We start from the raw sequence: 18103 nt of genomic DNA on the forward strand, positions 1-18103 counted from the left end.
GCACCTGACCCAAGCCATGGTATTTTCAATAACCTCACATGCATGCGAAAGCTGAACAGTGAATAAGGAAGACTGTAGAAGAATTGACACATTTGAGTTATGGTGTTGGAGGAGAATATTGAAAGTGCCATGGGCTACCAAAAGAACCAACAGATCTGTGTTGGAAGAAGTGCAGCCAGAGTGCACCTTGGAGGCCAGGATAGCCAAACTTCATCTTTCATACTTCGGACATATTGTCAGGAGGGACCAGTCAATGGAGAATGATATCATGTTTGGTAAGGCAGAGGGACAGAGAAAAAGAGGAAGACCCCCAACAAGATGGATTGTCAAAGTGGCAGCATCAATGGGCACAAGTGTGGCAATAATAGGGTGGTCCAGGATTGGGCAGTGTTTCGTTCTGCTGTGCATAGGGTTGCTATGAGTTGGTACCGACTCCATGGCACCTAACAACAACAACAACATAGCGACCCTGCATAGGATTTCCGAGGCTGTAAACCTTTACAGAAGCAGAAAGCCTCATCTTTCTCCTGTAAGAAAGTTGGTTGTTTCGAACTGCTGACCTTGAGATTAGCAGCCCAACTCATAACCACTATGTTACTAGAGCTCCTTTGTACGTCTTAACTGCCAAAGCACTGAGAATTCAGGCCCAGCTAAGTTGACCCAAACCTTAACTATCACCCTTCTCAGGGAGCAGCAGTGAGGCATGCTCATATGCATCTCAAGATACATCCATGTCCATCTTCACAATTCCTCCACCCAGCAGTCCCCTGTCCTTCCTGACCACAAGGAACACCTGTGACTCAGAGACAAGGCTGGGCAGGGGCAAAGAGGTGGAAAAAATCTTACTTACTTACTCAACAGTAACTCTAAACCTCAACAGTAAGTCTAAAGCAAAAATGAGAAGGTTAGGGACAGGGAAACTAGAGTACTGAAACAGAGCAACCAGAATGCAATGAAAGAGAATGCTGACATACTGTGGAAAAAATCTAACTAATGCCGATGAACAAGTTGTATTTGTTGGTTGTCAAGTGGGAACCTGGTGGACTATGTAAACTTTCACCCAAAACATAATAAAATATTATTAAAAACAAAACAAAACAAGTGTTCACTGCTTGCCTTGTGAGCCTCCTCCATTTGTTGTTTAATGGGGTTCATTCTGGATTGAATTGTGTCCCTCCAAATATGTGTCAGCGTGTCTGGGCCATGATTCTCAGTGGCTTGGCAGTTATGCAATGAGGATCATTCTCCCGTGGGGTGATCTGATGTGATCAGTCAGTGTGTTGTAAGGGGATTTGGGTTGGAGGTAACATCCTTACTCAGGCCCCAGCCTTGATTTGATGTGTGCAGAGATCCTTTGGGCATGGCCCACTTCACCTTTGATCCTAGGAATGATGAAAGGAGAGAGACATGAGCAGAGACTGCCACCAAGGAAGAAGAGCCAGGAGCGGATTGTGTGCTCTGAGCTGAGAACCTCCTAGACCCAGGGGAAGACTGATGCCAAGACGCATGGAGATCTCCAAGGAGCACCGGGCCCACCGATGCTGAACAGAGACAAGGCCCTTTCCCCAGAGAGCCGTCCCCTAGAGCCAACACTGTCAATTCAGCCTTCTAGCCTCGGAAACTTTGAGAGATACGTTTCTGTTTGTGAAAGCCATCCCCTGTTGGTATTTCTGTAACAGCCGTATGAGATGGCTAAGACAGGGTCCAAATGCCCCTCAGCTTCTAGCATAGTCTCTTTCTTTTGGGGTGTCCTTACCTTGGCAGACAGTTCTCTTGAGTATGGTTTCCCCCCATATATCTCAAGCATAACTCTTCCGAAGACACCCATTTGTTAGCTGTTATTGTTAGGTGCCATCGAGTTGGTATCGACTCATAGTGACCTTATGCTAAACAGAATGAAACACTACCTGGTTCTGTGCCAACCTTACAATCGTTGCTACACTTGAGCCCATGCTGTTGCCACTGTGCCAATCCATCTTGTTGGGGGTCTTCCTCTTTTTTGCTGACCCTCCACTTTACCAAGCATTATGTCCTTCTCCCGGTACTGGTCCTTCCTGATAACATGTCCAAAGTTCGTGAGATGAATCTAGCCATGCTGGCTTTTAAGGAGCGCTCTGGTTGTATTTTTTTTGTACTTCTTCCAATAAGGTACCCTCTAGCCACGAAGAAAACAGGATGCCATTGCCCTACCAGACTCAGAAATCACTAGGCATTCATAGGGCTATAGTGTTGGCATCACTGAAGCCAGCCTCGGTTTTAGAATATTCTAGTTGGGAGCGAGGAGTCCCATAGTCTCTTGATGGGCATTTAGGCTGTCTCTGTCTTTTTGCTATTGTGAGTAATAATGCAATGAACATCAGTGTGCAGACATCTACTTGTGTTATGCTCTCGAAAAGCTAGAAATAGAAGCACTGTGTGTGTATGCTTTGTAATAAGTAAATTTTACCACATGCTCTAAGCGCACACATACACAAAGATGGGGGCACAAGTTCACACCTTAGTACTCGGAGGCACATGATTAAAGAAATTGGGTGGCCACTGCTCTAGAGAATGGAGACCCTGGGAATTAGACAGGATAACCAAAAGACAAGGAGAGGAGAAGGTTTCCCTCTAGCATGTTCTGTGATGGAAGCAGAGAGGGAAGGGAAGAAACCAGGTAGGGGTCACTCCAATCAGAGGCTCCAGGGGTCTCTAGAATTGTTAGGTGATGTCAAGTTGGCTGTGACTCATAGTGACGATCCGTCCAACAGAAGGAAACACTACCCGGTCCTGCACCATCCACACAATCATTACACCTGAGCCCATTGCTGCTGCTGCTACACCAATCCATCTCATTCAGAGTCTTCCTCTTTTTGTGGACCCTCCTCTTTACCAAGTATGATGCCCTTCTCCAGTGCCCAGTCCCTCCTGATGCCATGTCTAGAGTAAGAGAGATGACGTCTTGCCCTCCTCGCTTATGTGGGAGCATGGGTACCAGGCTCTGCTGCTGGGATCAGAGAGTCAGACATGCTTGGGTCCAGGAAGGAATGTCCTCTCAAGCTTCACTCATGTACCTGACCCCGCTGGTCCTGTCTCAGGAACTGTAGGATGGCCAGAACCTATCCCTCTCACCCCACAGCTGAGTCAGTGGGATTGCTGGGGAGGAATTCAGAGTGTGGGTGGAACTGTGCGCTCCTGAGCATCAAGCTGTATTTGGCCACGACTGAAGCCAGTAATCACATAGCAAGTAGAGCTCAAGGTAGCCTGCTCCAAGGACCGGAAGGTTTGTGTATGAGATTTCCTAATTGGGGTCTCCTGTGTCAATTTAATCAGTGTATTTAACTCTCCTCTAGGGCACCGCTCCTGCAAGAAAGATCATTCCAGAACCCCCTTCCCACCTCAAATAGTGTCAGAGCACCACAGTCATCTACCGGTTCACAGGAGGCTAGTGTTCCACTCCTCATGAGAGTGATGAGCTAGGAAAAGAAGGGTGATAGACACAGGGTCCTTCCAACATTCACATAGCCAACTCGTATTCAGCGCATGAAAACAATGCAACCGTGGTGTTTCCCAAGCACCTTCCTTAGCCCGTTGCTCTGTGAACCCGAAGTGTCATCCTGGAGCAGCACGTTTGGGAAGTCCACACCACTGTTCTGATAATTCACTTCTTTTATTCAACTGAAGTTAGACTACTCCTCAGAAGTAAGGATGATGAAACTTCAGCTCACTACCTTTGGGCACTTCATCAGGAACTAACAATCATCATGTTCCCTAAAGGAGTTGTTAGGTGTCGTAGAGTCAGTAACATCAGAAGGAAACAGTGCCTGGTCTTGGTAAAGGAGAGGACCCATGAAAATGAGGAAAACCCTTCATGAAGTGTCTGGATACAGTGGCTACAAACACATCGATGCCCCAAGCGTGGTCAGAACCAGGCTATACATCATCTGGGTAATCATCAAGTCCCCATATACTGGTCCTGTCTCAATGGTAACCAGCAACAGCTGCCTCTTTCCATCTGTATGTCTGTGAGGGAGGGTCGTGTAGGACAGGGCTGGGGACCACCCCCAGTATGCTCCAGCATCCATCATTCATTGAGACCAATGTCTGGTGAAGTCAGAATTGGAATTTTAAATCTTGCCTGATTTGTTTTGTTTTGTGCTGTTTTTCCACCCTAGGAGAACCAGGCCATCCTGGCAGCCCAGGGAAGGATGGATTGAATGGAATGAAAGGGGAACGAGGTCAGAAATTGCTTTCCTTTATTGCCATGATCTGATTCTGAACTTTCAATGAGTTAACAATTACTAAATGTTTACAGAGGATAAGTTTTGATCAAAGAAAAAGATGAATCTCTATCAAAAGGGGGGAAATGTGCATCAAAATTTCAAATGATCATGGACGCTAGACTTTATGGAGTCATGACGTCTGGATGAAACCCTGAAAGGATTGCCCTAAGACAACTTTAAAATCTTAAATCAGACTATTCCCTGAAGTCTTCTTTAAACTGAACAATTGTTGTTAAGTGTCATTGTGTTGATTACAACTCATCAAGACCATGTATAGACCCATGTGCTAGATAAAGAGCTCTGGTTAAGTGTTGGAATGCTAACCTAGAGATTGGCAGTTCAAATCCACCAATTGCTCCCCAGGAGACAGATGAGGCTGTCCGTCACAATGTACAGTCTCAGGAACCCTGAGGAGCACTTCATCTCTGTCCTACAGGATCACTGCGAGTCAGAATGGCCTCAATGGCAGTGGGTATGTGCTAGATTGTTCTCCATGCTTTTCATGTGCTGACTCAGTACAGTTGTTGGTCTTGTTAAGTGCTATCGAGTCGGTTGCAACTCATAACGACCCTATATAGGGTTTCTGAGGAGCAGCTGGTGAGTTTGAACCACCGACCTTGCAGTCCAAACTATCATTGTAGTCTTGTGCATTAATCAGCAGTGTCACACCAGGACTCAGTCTAGTAGCCCTCTAAATTAGTTAGGAGTCCCTGAGTGGCATAGACAGTTAAGCATTTGACTGCTAACCAGAAGGTTGGCAGTTCAAACTCACCTAGGGCCACCTCAGATGTAAGGCCCAGCAATCTACTTCTCCCTCAAATCAGCCACTGAGGCACAGTTCTGACCTGACCCACATGGGGTCCCCAGGGTACAGAGTCCACTTGACGACAGCTGATTTTTCTTTTGTGATGCTGAGCACTATTTCTATCCAGTCTTATGGAGAAGGGACAGAGGTGTATGTGGCTAGAACCCTGGCCCTCCAAGCCCGTGTGGTTGGAGGAAGTGGGGAATCGGCCAATGAGCATGTATGTAGACCACTGCATGGGCAATCTTTCTTACAGGAGAAAGATGAGGCTTTCTGCTCCTGTAAAGATTTACAGCCTCGGAAACCCTGTACAGAGTCGCTATGAGTCAGAAATGACACCATGGCACATAACAACAACAATGACAAACCAGAAGGTCAGTGGTTCAAGCTCACCAGTCGCTTCTAGGTAACCCTACATAGAGTCGCTATGGATTGGAAATGACTCGACGGCACTTCACAACAACACACTACACTACGTGTATACTACTTCACAACAACACACTACACTACGTGTATACTACACTACGTGTACACTACACTACGTGTATACTACACTACATGTACACTACACTACGTGTATACTACACTATGTGTACACTACACTTCGTGTGTACTACTTGGTCTCAGAACTAAAGTTGTCTTTCCCAAGGTCCTGCTTCATAGCCCTCTCTCCCTTTATCCTTTTTTCTCCATTTAGGAGCAGATGGGAACGTTGAAACTAAAGGCATCAAAGGTGAACCAGGCTCAAGAGGATCCCCAGGGAAGCACGGGCCAAAGGGATTTGTGGGTCCCCCAGGAGAGAAAGGCTTCAAAGGAGAGATTGGGCCTCAAGGACAAAAGGGAAGTAAAGGTGACGTGGGACCCCTTGGGCCAGAAGGCTTACAAGGTAGCCCTGGACCTTTAGGCCCAACCGGCTTACGTGGCCCCGTGGGTCCCATTGGAAAACCTGGTCCCCAGGGAGAGACTGGGCTCATGGGTCCCCAGGGTGAGCCAGGAGCCCGGGGAATGAGAGGTTGGAAAGGAGACCGAGGAGAAAAAGGGAAAATTGGCGAGAGTCCCGTGTTGCCCAAAAGTGCCTTCACTGTGGGGCTGACAGTGTTAAGTAAATTCCCGCCTTCAGATCTGCCCATCAAGTTTGACAGGATCCTGTACAACGAACTCAACCACTACAACGTGGCCACGGGGAAGTTCATGTGCCATCTGGCCGGGGTCTACTACTTCACCTACCACATCACAGTGTTCTCCAGGAACGTGCAGGTGGCTTTGGTCAGAAACGGGGTGAAAGTCCTACACACCAAGGATGGTTATCTGAGCTCTGAGGACCAGGCATCTGGGGGTGTGGTGCTTGAGCTGAAACTTGGGGATGAGGTGTGGATGCAGGTGACTGGAGGAGAGAGGTTTAATGGCTTGTTTGCAGATGAGGATGATGACACCACGTTCACGGGCTTCCTACTGTTCACCACCTCCTGACCAACCTAGATAGTTTCTGGGCCTGCCCGGCCACCAGCCAGGACTAGCCCAGTAAGACATCCCCAGTTGAGTTTCTATTACTCGTTCTCATTGCTACAATCATCAAACCAGGGAGCGCAGGAGACTGGTTTTTTTGAAACGATCTTTCTGAGAATAAACGTCAAAATCTTTGTGTTGTCTCATAGAATTACCTTATTTACTCGTTCTCTCATTCCCATTCTCTGAAGACGCTTGCGCTTGGGTGTGGCTTTGGAAAGAATGTGTTCACATCATGTTAATGGTCTGAGGAGCCATTCTGTGGTTTCTGTCTCATATGTGCTTCATATGAGCCCTGATGGTACAGTGGGTTCAGCATTGGGCTGCTGACTTCAAGGTTGGCAGTTCAAACCCACCAGCTGCTCCACGGAAGACAGATGAGGCAGTCGGTTCCTGTAAAGATGCCAGCCTTTGGGGGCAATTCTATTTTATCTTACTCTATCCATCCCTATGATTCAGAATGGACACTACAGAGTGGGGGCTGTGTTTCAGGGAGAAAGAAAAGAAGCGTGTTTATTCTATTTAGTGACTAACTGGTGACAAGGAGGCATCCCAGCAAACTAAAGACTATTTTGCTCATTTTCTTTCTTGGGTTTTAACTGTATTCAATTCAGAAAATCTTTGTTTAGTCAACCATTTGCCAGACTTACACAAAGACACATAAGGAAGACTTCCTATTATCAAAGAGGTGCCACATCAGCCCTCTGCTGTTGTTGTTGTTGTTAAGTGCCGTCAAGTCGATTCCGACCCATAGCGACCTTGTATAGGGTTTCCGAGGAGCAGCTGGTGAGCTTGAACTGCCGACCTTGCAGTTCAAATGGCTTTGCAGCCTGGCGCACTAACCCACAACGCCACCCCAGGACTCCACCAGCACCTCTGGGTAGGTTCAAATCACCAATCTTCCAGTTAGAAGTCGAACGCCTGTTTTTACCCTTTGCTCTCCCACATGGCAGGCAGTCTTCCTTTGTAAAGATTACAGTCTAAGAATCTTAGGGGGCAGTTCCATTCTGTCACATGGAGTCGCTATGACTCACAATGGAATGGACTGCATGCATCTAAAACAATAACAGCACAGTTCATACTTTATAATTATGATAATGATGATATTGTTGTTGTTGTTGTTAGGTGCCATCGAGTCAGTATCGACCCATAGCGATCCTATGCACAAGAGAACAAAAAACTGCCTGTTCCTGGGCCAACCTCACATTGTTGCCACACTTGAGCCCATTGATGCTGCCACTTTGCCAATCCATCTCACTGGAGGTCTTCCTCTTTTTCTCTGACCCCCCACCTTACCAAACATGATATCCTTCTCCAACGACTGGTCCCTCCTGACAATATGTCCCGAGTATGAGACATGAAGTTTGGCCATCCTGGCCTCCAAGGAGCACTCTGGCTGTACTTTTTCCAACGCATATCTATTGGTTCTTTTGGCAGCCCAGGCACTTCCAATATTCTCCTCCAACACCATAACTCAAAAGCATGAATTCTTCTACTGTCTTCCTTACTCACTGTCCAGCTTTCGCATGCATATGAGGTTATTGAAAATACCATGGTTTGGGTCAGGCGCACCTTACTCCTCAAGCTGACATCTTTGCTCTTCAGCACTTAAAAAGGGTCTTGTGCAGCAGATTTGCCTAATGTAATACATCGTTTGATTTCTTGACTGCTGCTTCCGTGAGTGTTGATGGTTGATCCAAGAAGACTCTTTTTCTCTGTTGATAATAAGTTTGTGATAATGAATCCAGTGAGTTAATTTACCTGATTTCATGCAACTATAACGCTGACATGCAGTCACACACATATATTAAATTTAAGCCATTTTTCAGAGTGGAGATTGATTCATTGAAGCATGCATTTAACCTGGGTTCGATGGCTCCCTTCTCTAACTACTCTCTCCTTAGGGGAATTCGAACAGGTCTGACTTGGCTGGTCCTGTCCACTTACACAGTACCGGGCTCAGAAGAGTCATTTCCTACTCCAAGCACACGATGGCGCTGCAGGAATAGCTGTTGCTGAGACAGCGGCAGAGGACACTCTTGCCCTCGGCGCGTCGACGTGCCCACGTCCTAAGGGACGCATTCCCCGACCCAGAAGCGCGAGTCATCACGTGTCTCAGCGTGGGCCGCTGCCTTGGAAACGCGGAGCCCGCTTCTGGTGGGAGCTGCGGCGCGGGCCGGCGACAAGATGCTCTGCGCCGGGAAGTTCTGCGGGATCGGAGCCGGGACAGCAGCTTTGCAATGGTTGCACGCCTCGCGGGGCGGCCTCCTCGCTGGCATCCGGGCCCGAGGGGTCAGCACCAGCTGGTCTCCGGTGGGCGCCGCCTTCAATGTCCAACCCCAGGGCTACAGTCTGGACTTGTTCGGCGAGCGCCGGGTGAGCGGCGCGGGAGGGCGTCCCCGGTCATCCCGGGCCAGCGGAATTCCCAGCGGGCTTGTGTGTGCAGCGTGTCCACGTGTGCTGTGCTGTCCTCGCCTGTCACCTCCGGGTGTGGCTAAGGGGAACCGGGCAGAGATCCCTGCCTAAACTGTGGGCACCACGACCTGCTTCCGCATGCGCCTCGGGTCGCTGCGTGAGCTTAAACGTTCCCCCCCCCCCCCAACTTTTGCGTACACTTGCCCGGTGGTTTCACATCAGTATTAAATCTGTCTTTTTGCAAGAAGACATTTGCCTTCAGTGGTGTAAAAGCAATTCCACTGAAACCTGGTATTTCATAACTCTTTCATTTCTTTTTTTCAGAGTCTGTTCTTGTTTTCTTTTAAAATACAAAACTGTTTCTGAAGCCCACTGCCATCGAGTGGGTTCCGACATTTAGCCACTGTATAGGGTAGAGTAGAACTGCTCCATAGGGTTTCCAGACTGTCAAGCCTTAGAGGAGGAGACAGCCTCATCCTCTTCCTTCTAACTGGCTGGTGACCTGTAACTAAGTGCCCCAGGAGCAGCGTTGTGAAGTGCTGTCCTCAAGTCAAGTCAGGTTTGACTCATAGGGACGCTGTAGGGTTTCTGAGGAGCTGCTGGTGGGTTTGCACTGCTGACCTTGTGATTAGCAGGCTAGCGCTGGTCCTACAGCACTGTACCAGGAGACCAGTAGCAGTGCGGGGGTAGTGGAAATCGTCAGTGTTTGAATTAATTAAATCATTTATAGGATCAAATTTAAAGATCAGTTTTATTGTGCCTCCAGCTCTCCTTCATATATGTTCTTCACTTCAGTGTAGTTTGCAAACAGGTTAACTTCACGGATCCCATCTGGCACAAGCAGTAGGGTGGATCAGGCGTAACCTTTTACTTGTTGGCAATCCGGAAAACGCATGCCTAAAAATTCCAGTGTCTCCATTAGTTTATTTTACTGAATTCCCTCCATGTATTAGATACTACAAAGAGTCCTGCTGTCACTGTAGGATAAGTACAGGTTGTCGCTTCAAACCCACCAGCTGCTCTGTGGGAGAAGGGACGCTGTTGTTGTTAAGTACCGTGGAGTCGGTTCGGAATCATAATGACCCTACACAGGATTTCCGAGGCTATAAATCTTTATGGGAGCAGAACGCCTCATCTTTCTCCCTCGGAACCGCTGGTAGTTTCGAACTGCCGACCTTGAGGTTAGCAGCCCGATTCATAACCACTACGCTACCAGAGCTCCTTAAAAGAGGCTATATGCTCCCATAAAGATTTACAACCTCGGAAACCCTATACAGGGTCGCTGTGAGTTCGAATCCACTTGATAGTAGTGGGTTTGGTGTTTTGGTTTATTAGGTAGCACATTGAGACTAAGTGGTTAACAAAGATGACTGGCAAACTGCCTGGAGAAGTTTGCTGTCTAAATACCAACCACCAGGTGTGGGGTCGAGTCCCATGTAGGGTGGGTCCAGCCGCATCAGCCTCGAGCTGAACTCCATAAGGTTTGGATGGATTGCTTTCTTGGAAACTTATTACCAGGTCTTTCTTCTGGGGCACTTCTGGGTAAAATGGAATTACTGGCCTTTGGGTTAGCCCTCGAGAATGTTAACCTTTTACATCACAAGCAGAGAAGACTTTTAAGCAGACAATTTCCGATCTTGATACGTGAAAAAACACAGATGATAGATGTAGAGTAGGTGCCGCTCCACCTCTCTCACTGTCTGTTGGTAATCTCAGCTTGTTTTTCAATTTCTGCAAGTGTGTCACCTTAACAGCAAAATGAAAATGAGCATCCCTGCTCCATAATTTAAGCAAGAAACCCTGTGAAAGGTCCATAGTTCATGACGGAGTCTGCAGGAGGTGCATACTAAGTGTTTGAGTTGATACAAGCAGGAATGAAATGGAATGAAAAGAGAACGGAGTTTTTCCATGAGCCTCCTGGCCTTAGGAAATAGTCTTCCTCATTAGATGGAGGGATTTTTCCCCCCAACCCCCACCCGTCTTTATGAAGACACGGAAACACTGAATTGGCTGCCAGTTCCTGCCTGTGACTTGGTTTCATTTGTTGAAATCTTTCTTAAGGCTCTTGGATGGCAGAAATGGTTTGCGCTTGACTGCTAGTCAAAATGTTGGTGGTTCAAACCCACCTAGTAACACTGGAAAAGGAAAGACCCGGTGGTGATCTGTCTTTGATACTGATTCTTGTATGTGCCATCGAGTCAGTTCCGACTCATTGTGACCTTGTCTAGGCTTCTCATGGCTGGTAATCTTTGCAGGAACAGAGAGCTTTATCTTTCTCCTGTGGAGCAGCTGCTGGCTATCTGCTTGAACTGACATTGTGCTTTGCAGTCCAGTGCTTAACATACGTACAAAGTCACAGTGCTCCCGTAGAGTGCCAACACAGCCCTGGGGACAGTTCTAGTCCTTCATACTTGGGACCACCTTGAGCTGGAATCAACTGAATGACAACTAACAAGATTTGTACACTTGATAAAGAACACGTCACCCGGAGCTTACCATTGTTGAACAGCTGGTCCTGTGTACCTAGGGGTGCTGGTGGTACTAGGGTAAACACTGGACTGTGAACCATAAGGCCAGCAGTGGGGAGAAAGATGAGGCTTTCTGCATGCGGTAAAGGTTTACAACCTTGGAAACCCTAGACTAGATCACTATGAGTTGGAACCAATTCAACAGCGCTTACCAACAATGCTGAGACTTTATTGTATGCTAGACATGGTCGTGAGTCCTTGGATACATTTCTAGCTAAGGACCTGTATCCATGCTCTGAAGTATGTGTGGGGTAACTTCAGAAAGTTGGTGGAAAAATGGAATTAGAAGATAATGGAATTTTCCCACAAACTCTTTGAGGCTCCCCTCATACTACCATCCCAGGTGTATCTAATGAAAACAGAGCGCCCTATATCTCTCTGCCCTCTGCCTTCAAGGCAACAGCCACCATTTCATACCTAATAATGATTATGTTGTTATTAAGTGCTCTCTTGTCGGTTCCTACCTACAGCGACCCGGTATAGGATATCTGAGGAGCAGCTGGTGAGCTTGAACCATCAACCTTGCAGCCAAAGCGAATTTGCAGTCCAGCGCATGAAACCACACCAGGACTCCGGCATCTATTAAACTTCGTGTGCCAGGCATTGTTAGGGTTTGTTGACGTGTTTCATCTCATGTAGAGATGTACCTGGTGGTGTAGGATAGGCACTGGACTGCTAACAAGATTGACAGTCCAAACCCAGCAGCCACTCCTCAGGAGAAAAATCAGACTTTCTGCTCACATAAACATTTGCATCTTTGGGACACCTAAATAAAGTCGCCGTGGGTGGATATATCTCGTTTAATGTTTTCCAGGGCGTCCTAGTTATGAGTCCGACTGTGAACCTCAAGGTCAGCAATTTGAAACTACCAGCTGTTCTGTGGGAGAAAGATGAGGCTTTCTGGTCCCGTAAAGATTTACAGCCTCGGGAACCCTATACACGGTCGCTGTGAGTCAGAACCGACTCCACGGCACACCACCACCACCACAACCAGGGGTCTATAAGGAGCCATGGTGGTGCTGTCAGGTGTTAGGGTCCTAACCACAAGATCAGTGGTTCAAACCCACCAGCCACCCCTCTGGAGAGCTATGAGGTTGTTTGCCTCTATAAAGATTTACAGTCTCAGAAACCCTGGGGAGCAGAACTGACTCCGTGGCAGTGATTTCATTTTGTTACCTGCCTTGTGAGTTAGATCCTGTAGTACTAAGTGACTGAGATGGAATTTAAACTCATGCCATCCTATTTTGTTTTTTTGTTTTTTTTACCTCTGATGAAATAATTGCAAATTGAATAAAATTTAACATTCCTGAAGCGTGGTTGATAAGTCTCATTGATGTGGAGTCAGGTAGGGAAGCCGGGAGCCTTGTCTGTGATCACAGGTGACGGAAACAAGGTTTTCTGTGTCAGAAGTGTTTCTATTGAATGGTACCATGAATCTGAGTCTCTGATTGCCAACTGGAAATCTTCTTTGCATGTTAGGGCCTTTTTGGAGTTCCTGAGCTCAGCACCCCGGAAGGATTCCATGTGGCACAAGAAAAGGCTTTGAGGAAAACGGAATCGCTCTTGGAGCTAGCGAGCCGGACGGCGCCAGGCCCGCAGACGGTGCTCATCTTTGACGAGCTCTCCGATTCCCTGTGCAGAGTGGCCGACTTGGTAAGGAGCTGCGCCTAAGACTCGAGACCACCTTTGAAGCAATTACAAATCGAGCTACTCCCATCCTGTTTGGTATAATTTGGTAACACAGCGATTAGTATGTGATCAGGAAGGGGAGCCACATAGAGGAAAAGGCAATGTTTAGGACTCAGAGTTTGCCCTGTAACATGAGGGGTTACTCATCTCATCGGGATTCTTCCTTTATGGAAGCTTCTCCCAAAGTTCTAGTAGGAACATTTTACCTGACATGCCCCATAAAACTGTGGGAGAAGATGAGGCTATCTGCTCCCACAAAAACGTACAGCCTCAGAAACCCTATACAAGGTCACTATGGGTAGAAACTGACTTGATGGTACTTAACAAAAACAAAGGCGCTCTGGTAGCGTAGTGGCTACGAGTAGGGCTACGAACTGCAGGTCAGTAGTTCAACACTACCAGCTATTCCGTGGGAGAAAGATGAGGCTTTCTGTTCCATAAAGATTTACAGCCTCGGAAACCCTGTACAGGGTTGCTATGAGTCGGAACTGACTCCACGGCACATAACAACAACATGAACAACAGTAAAATTCTTCTGAAGAAAAGGCACTTTTTAGCACCCTTTTTAGTAATACATTTTCTGATGAAAGTCAGGTTTTAGCATCAGAACGATTATGTTATGTTCTATTGAAGAACTTTTTTATAGATACATTTTTAAGTTGAAATGGACCTAGTTCTCTTCACCAATTAAAAAACTCATTGCCCAGATCGAAACCATGGTTTTCTCTCCACCCAACCTGCTGCCCTTGAGTTAATTTGGATGCAGAGCGGTCTATATCATGGTTGCTGGTGTCTGCGAAGGTGGTGAGTTGGCCAAACACTGATTCTTCCTGTTCCTCCCTGCTTGGCATTGGACTGTAGAGTTCTTCCCTTCTTCCATTCACCCAGTAGTGAGCCCCTACTATGTGCCAGGCACTGTGTGTTCTCCACACCAGGAAGAAGGCAGTCCTGAATATGACAGACAACTCCGGCTTCCTGGAGTTTCTGTTCGAGCCGTCACCTTTTATTGCGAACCGACTAGGCAGGAGCAGGCCTGGATTGACCCATCTCACCTTCTCAACACCTCTCCCTTTTCCGATGAGGGAAGACAGGCTCAGAGGGTGCAGTGAGGTCCAGAGGCCACCCTGCCTTTAAGTGGGGGGCTGGCTCTGAAGCCAGCAGCTGGCTGTGGAGCCCACACTCTCCGTCACTGTCCTTCGCCCGGAGATGGCGGAGACTGTGGACTAAGTACTCAGACAGATGAAACCTCACCGGGGGATGTAAGCAAGTTCGTTCGCTTCCCATCTCTCAGAAAAGTGATAAAACACTCATTTTGTTTTCTTTAATACAGTTGTTATATGATGCTCTCTCATCATACGAACGAGCTTTTGAAATAGTTCCTGTTGGCAAATGACACGCACTTTCTACATCTGTTTGCCAACCAATCAGTCCCACCCCCTCACCCCTCAGGTATTTTTGCAAAAAGCACTATGCTAATTTTTTTTTTGCCATAACATGTTAAAAAGTTGGCATAGCTACTAGGAAAATACCTGGGGGAAGGCAGGGAGGAAACACTTGGCCAACAGATGTAGAAGGTGCGTAGTATTTGTGTAAAAATACGGGCTCTAGCATTTTGAAAGTTAATGTTGATTATAGATTCTGCAACATGTAGGTGAGTCATATAAAAAATATTCTGGAAGTTTTGCATAGCTCATTCTTCAGGTGCTAGGAGTCATCGTGTGGTGCTGTAGGATAAGCACTGGACTGCTAACTGGAAGTCAATGGTTCAAACCCTCAGAAACTGTGCAGTGTCGCTGTGAGTCAGAACCGACTCGACAGCACTTCACAACAACAACAGTGATGTCATCTTGTCATTGCTGTTGACAAATATTTTAGCAGACTATAGATTTAAATGTTTTTGAAATGAAAGCAATTTGATACTGAAATTACGAAGTCTTACCATGTGGTGATTTTATTTCATAAGTTTTATGCACACATGTTGTATTCCTGGAGAATGAAGAATATACATTTTTGCCCTTTCTTGGGAGCTTTCGGAAAGTTTGTGGAAAAATCCCATATCTTTTCATTCAACTTTTCCATGAACTTTTTGAAGTCCCCTCATATTGCCATAAAATGAAAACTAAAGCCTAGTCTATATATGATTTAATTTTTATTTTTAAGTCATCTTAAAAAAAATCCCAAAAAACCCACTGCCACTGAGTTGATTCCAACTCATAGTGAACCTGCGCAGGGTGTCCGAGGTTGCAAACCTTTATGGCAACAGACAGCCTCGACTTTCTATTGCCAAGTGACTGGGTTGAAACAGCTGACTTTGAAGTCAGCAGTCCTGTGCTTGTCCTATAGCACCACCAGGTGGTCAGTGTTACAGCAGTAATGGTGGTGGTGGTCAGGTTTACTGTAGTAATGATGGTGGTGGTCAGGTTTACGTTAGTAATGTTGTTGTTAAGTGCTGTCGAGTTGGTTGTGACCCTGTATAGGGTGTCCAACAGGAGCTGATGAGCTTGGACCACCGACCTTGCAGTTCAAACAACTTTGCAATCTGACGCATTAGCCCACAGCACCACACCATATTTTACTACAATGGCAATCAAGAAAGAATAAGCCCTTTTTTCCTGCACAAAGACTAGACTATAGTTAAACTAGTCTTGAGACTACCTGAGGGGACTTCAGAAAGTTTGTCGAAAAGATTCCATTACTTTAGATTCCATTTTTTCATGAACGTTTTAAAGCCCCGCTTTTGTACCATGTATTGATTTTGTTTTGTTTTTCAAGTTTTCGTTGTGAATTCAGTGATAGTCTAACATGGGAGAACATTGAATTTTTTTTTTTTTAGAGTTTTTCTTTGGTGCCAGGTTAAGATGTGAGAACCATGTTAAAAACAATTTTGCTTGGAAAGTTTGAGAGTATCTGATACAATCTGAAATCAAATCTGCTTTTCTGGAATGATAGCCTTCAAAAGAATTCTTCGTGTTTACATTCGAAGGAAGGTGCAGAATTTGTCACATGACGTTAGTGAAGGTGTTTCATTTGGAGTGAAACAAATTTGGCGCCGAGTTTGAATGAGAGAGTTCACTGTTGAGAAAGAAGTGATCTGGGCCGCTTGATGAATTTAGGGGCTCCCAGTAATGGAAACTCTGACGTGAAGCCCAACGTCCTTTTGAAAGCTCAGGTCGTTCTTTGAACTCTCCGGTCCTGCAAGACAATCTTCCTTCCATCACGTGCCCTCTGGTTCTGTCTTCCCCCTTTTCCAGGCTGATTTTGTGAAAATTGCCCACCCTGACCCCGCGTTCCGAGGGGCTGCTGAAGAAGCCTGTCGAAGCATCGGCACCGTGGTGGAAAAGTACGTGGGGTGCCCTTCTCCACTCCAGGTGGCATGGTTGAGCGTTTGCCCCCAGAGGTGGTGTGTGAGGGTGTGGAACGGAGTCCTGGGCTAGTTCTTTCTCTTCTCTCAGTTTCTCATCTGTAAGTGGGATAATGAAGGGATCTGCCTTTTAGGATTACTGTGGGGCTTGAAGGAGATAACACAGCGTGGAACGTGGTGTTGGCCACACAGCGGACATGCACCTGGGAAGTCTGAAGAGGAAGTGGCAGATGGTTTGGAGAACCTTGCCCTGACCTACAGGAAGCAGATTGTGTTAGACTGCTCATGCTTCAGCCCTGGAGGGTACTAGGGTTTTAGACAGTTCGAGGGCAGTGACAGCAGCCTCCAACTTGGGCTGAGGTGGGTGCTAGGTCTGGCCAAGAGCTGGCTGGCACATCCGTGGAGCGGTCCCTCTGGTTAGCACATGCAGCCCGAGGTGACCATTGTATCAGAGCCCAGACGGCTTCAGTAGCCTGGTCGCGGAGTAGTCATGGAGCCAGACTGGAGCTGAGGCTTGGGACTCCACCGCCCGTGCTTTTGACCACTGCCTACCATTCTTACCCGGGTGTTGGGGTAGAACGGGAAGAAAAACAAAGGAAATACAGGCCTTTGGCATATTGCTAATGGGAACCGCCTCTGAGTGGTAGCCAAAAATCAAAACAAAACCACAAAACCACGCCAACTGTCATCGAGTTTGTTCACACTGCTCCTTAGCGTAGTGGTTACGAATCAGGCTGTGAACCACAAGGTCAGCGGTTCGAAACTACCAGCTGTTCCGCAGGAGAAAGATGAGGCTTCCTGCTCCCATAAAGATTTACAGCCTCGGAAACCCCGTACAGCGTCGCTTTGGGTCGGAACCGACTCCACGGCACTTAACAACAACAATCTTTATGGAAGCAGACTACTTCATCTCTCTCCCATGGAGCAGCTGGTGGGTTTGAACTGCTAGACTTACGGCTAATCCAGTGCTTAGCCCACTGCACCAGTCAGCGTCCTTTGAGGGAAAGCCAGGCCTGTTCAATCACTAGTCACCCCATCCTCTCCTCCCCTCTCCTGAGTCCGTGTCCCCTCTTCTCTTCCAGAGTGGTCCCTACTCCTCCCTTAGGTGAGTGTCTTTCCCTCTCCTACCTAGTTCAGTGTCTAAGTGGAATCCAAATGAAACAAAGGAAACTACCTATCCCAGACTGTTGGGACTCCAAGCATGTGTATGCTCCAACTGAGCACCACTGTTTTGATGGAAAGTGCAAAAAAAAAAATCATGTGCTTTTTTTGGTTTGTTGATTTTTCTAGGTTGAACACAAATGTGGAATTGTATCAAAGTCTACAGAAACTGCTAGCTGATAAAAACCTTGTAGATTCTCTGGATCCAGAAACCAGGTGTGTATGCCTTTGGGCTCATTGTATTGGTGACTCTAGCGGTGAGGGGCAGCAGGTCTCCTACACCTGGGATTCTGGGATTCCCATCTCTCGTTCCTGGGATTCTGGGATTCCCATCTCTCGTTCCTGGGATTCTGGGATTCCCATCTCTCGTTCCTGG

At 47.0% G+C, this 18103-nt stretch overlaps 2 protein-coding genes across 2 annotated transcripts in view; both read left to right on the forward strand.

The window, feature by feature from the left end:
- The window catches only part of LOC102833553 (complement C1q and tumor necrosis factor-related protein 9-like), a 12726-nt gene extending 6189 nt beyond the window's left edge, over positions 1-6537 (forward strand). The window contains exons 2-3 of the mRNA XM_006831953.1: positions 4155-4217; positions 5765-6537. Coding sequence (XP_006832016.1) covers positions 4155-4217; positions 5765-6537 — 836 coding nt within the window. The remainder of the gene's footprint in view (positions 1-4154; positions 4218-5764) is intronic.
- Positions 6538-8760: 2223 nt separating this feature from the next.
- The window catches only part of MIPEP (mitochondrial intermediate peptidase), a 149051-nt gene continuing 139708 nt past the window's right edge, over positions 8761-18103 (forward strand). The window contains exons 1-4 of the mRNA XM_006831954.1: positions 8761-8949; positions 12996-13169; positions 16457-16545; positions 17857-17943. Coding sequence (XP_006832017.1) covers positions 8761-8949; positions 12996-13169; positions 16457-16545; positions 17857-17943 — 539 coding nt within the window. The remainder of the gene's footprint in view (positions 8950-12995; positions 13170-16456; positions 16546-17856; positions 17944-18103) is intronic.

Source organism: Chrysochloris asiatica, unplaced genomic scaffold, assembly GCF_000296735.1.
Source record: "Chrysochloris asiatica unplaced genomic scaffold, ChrAsi1.0 scaffold00005, whole genome shotgun sequence".
Lineage (NCBI taxonomy): Eukaryota > Metazoa > Chordata > Mammalia > Afrosoricida > Chrysochloridae > Chrysochloris > Chrysochloris asiatica.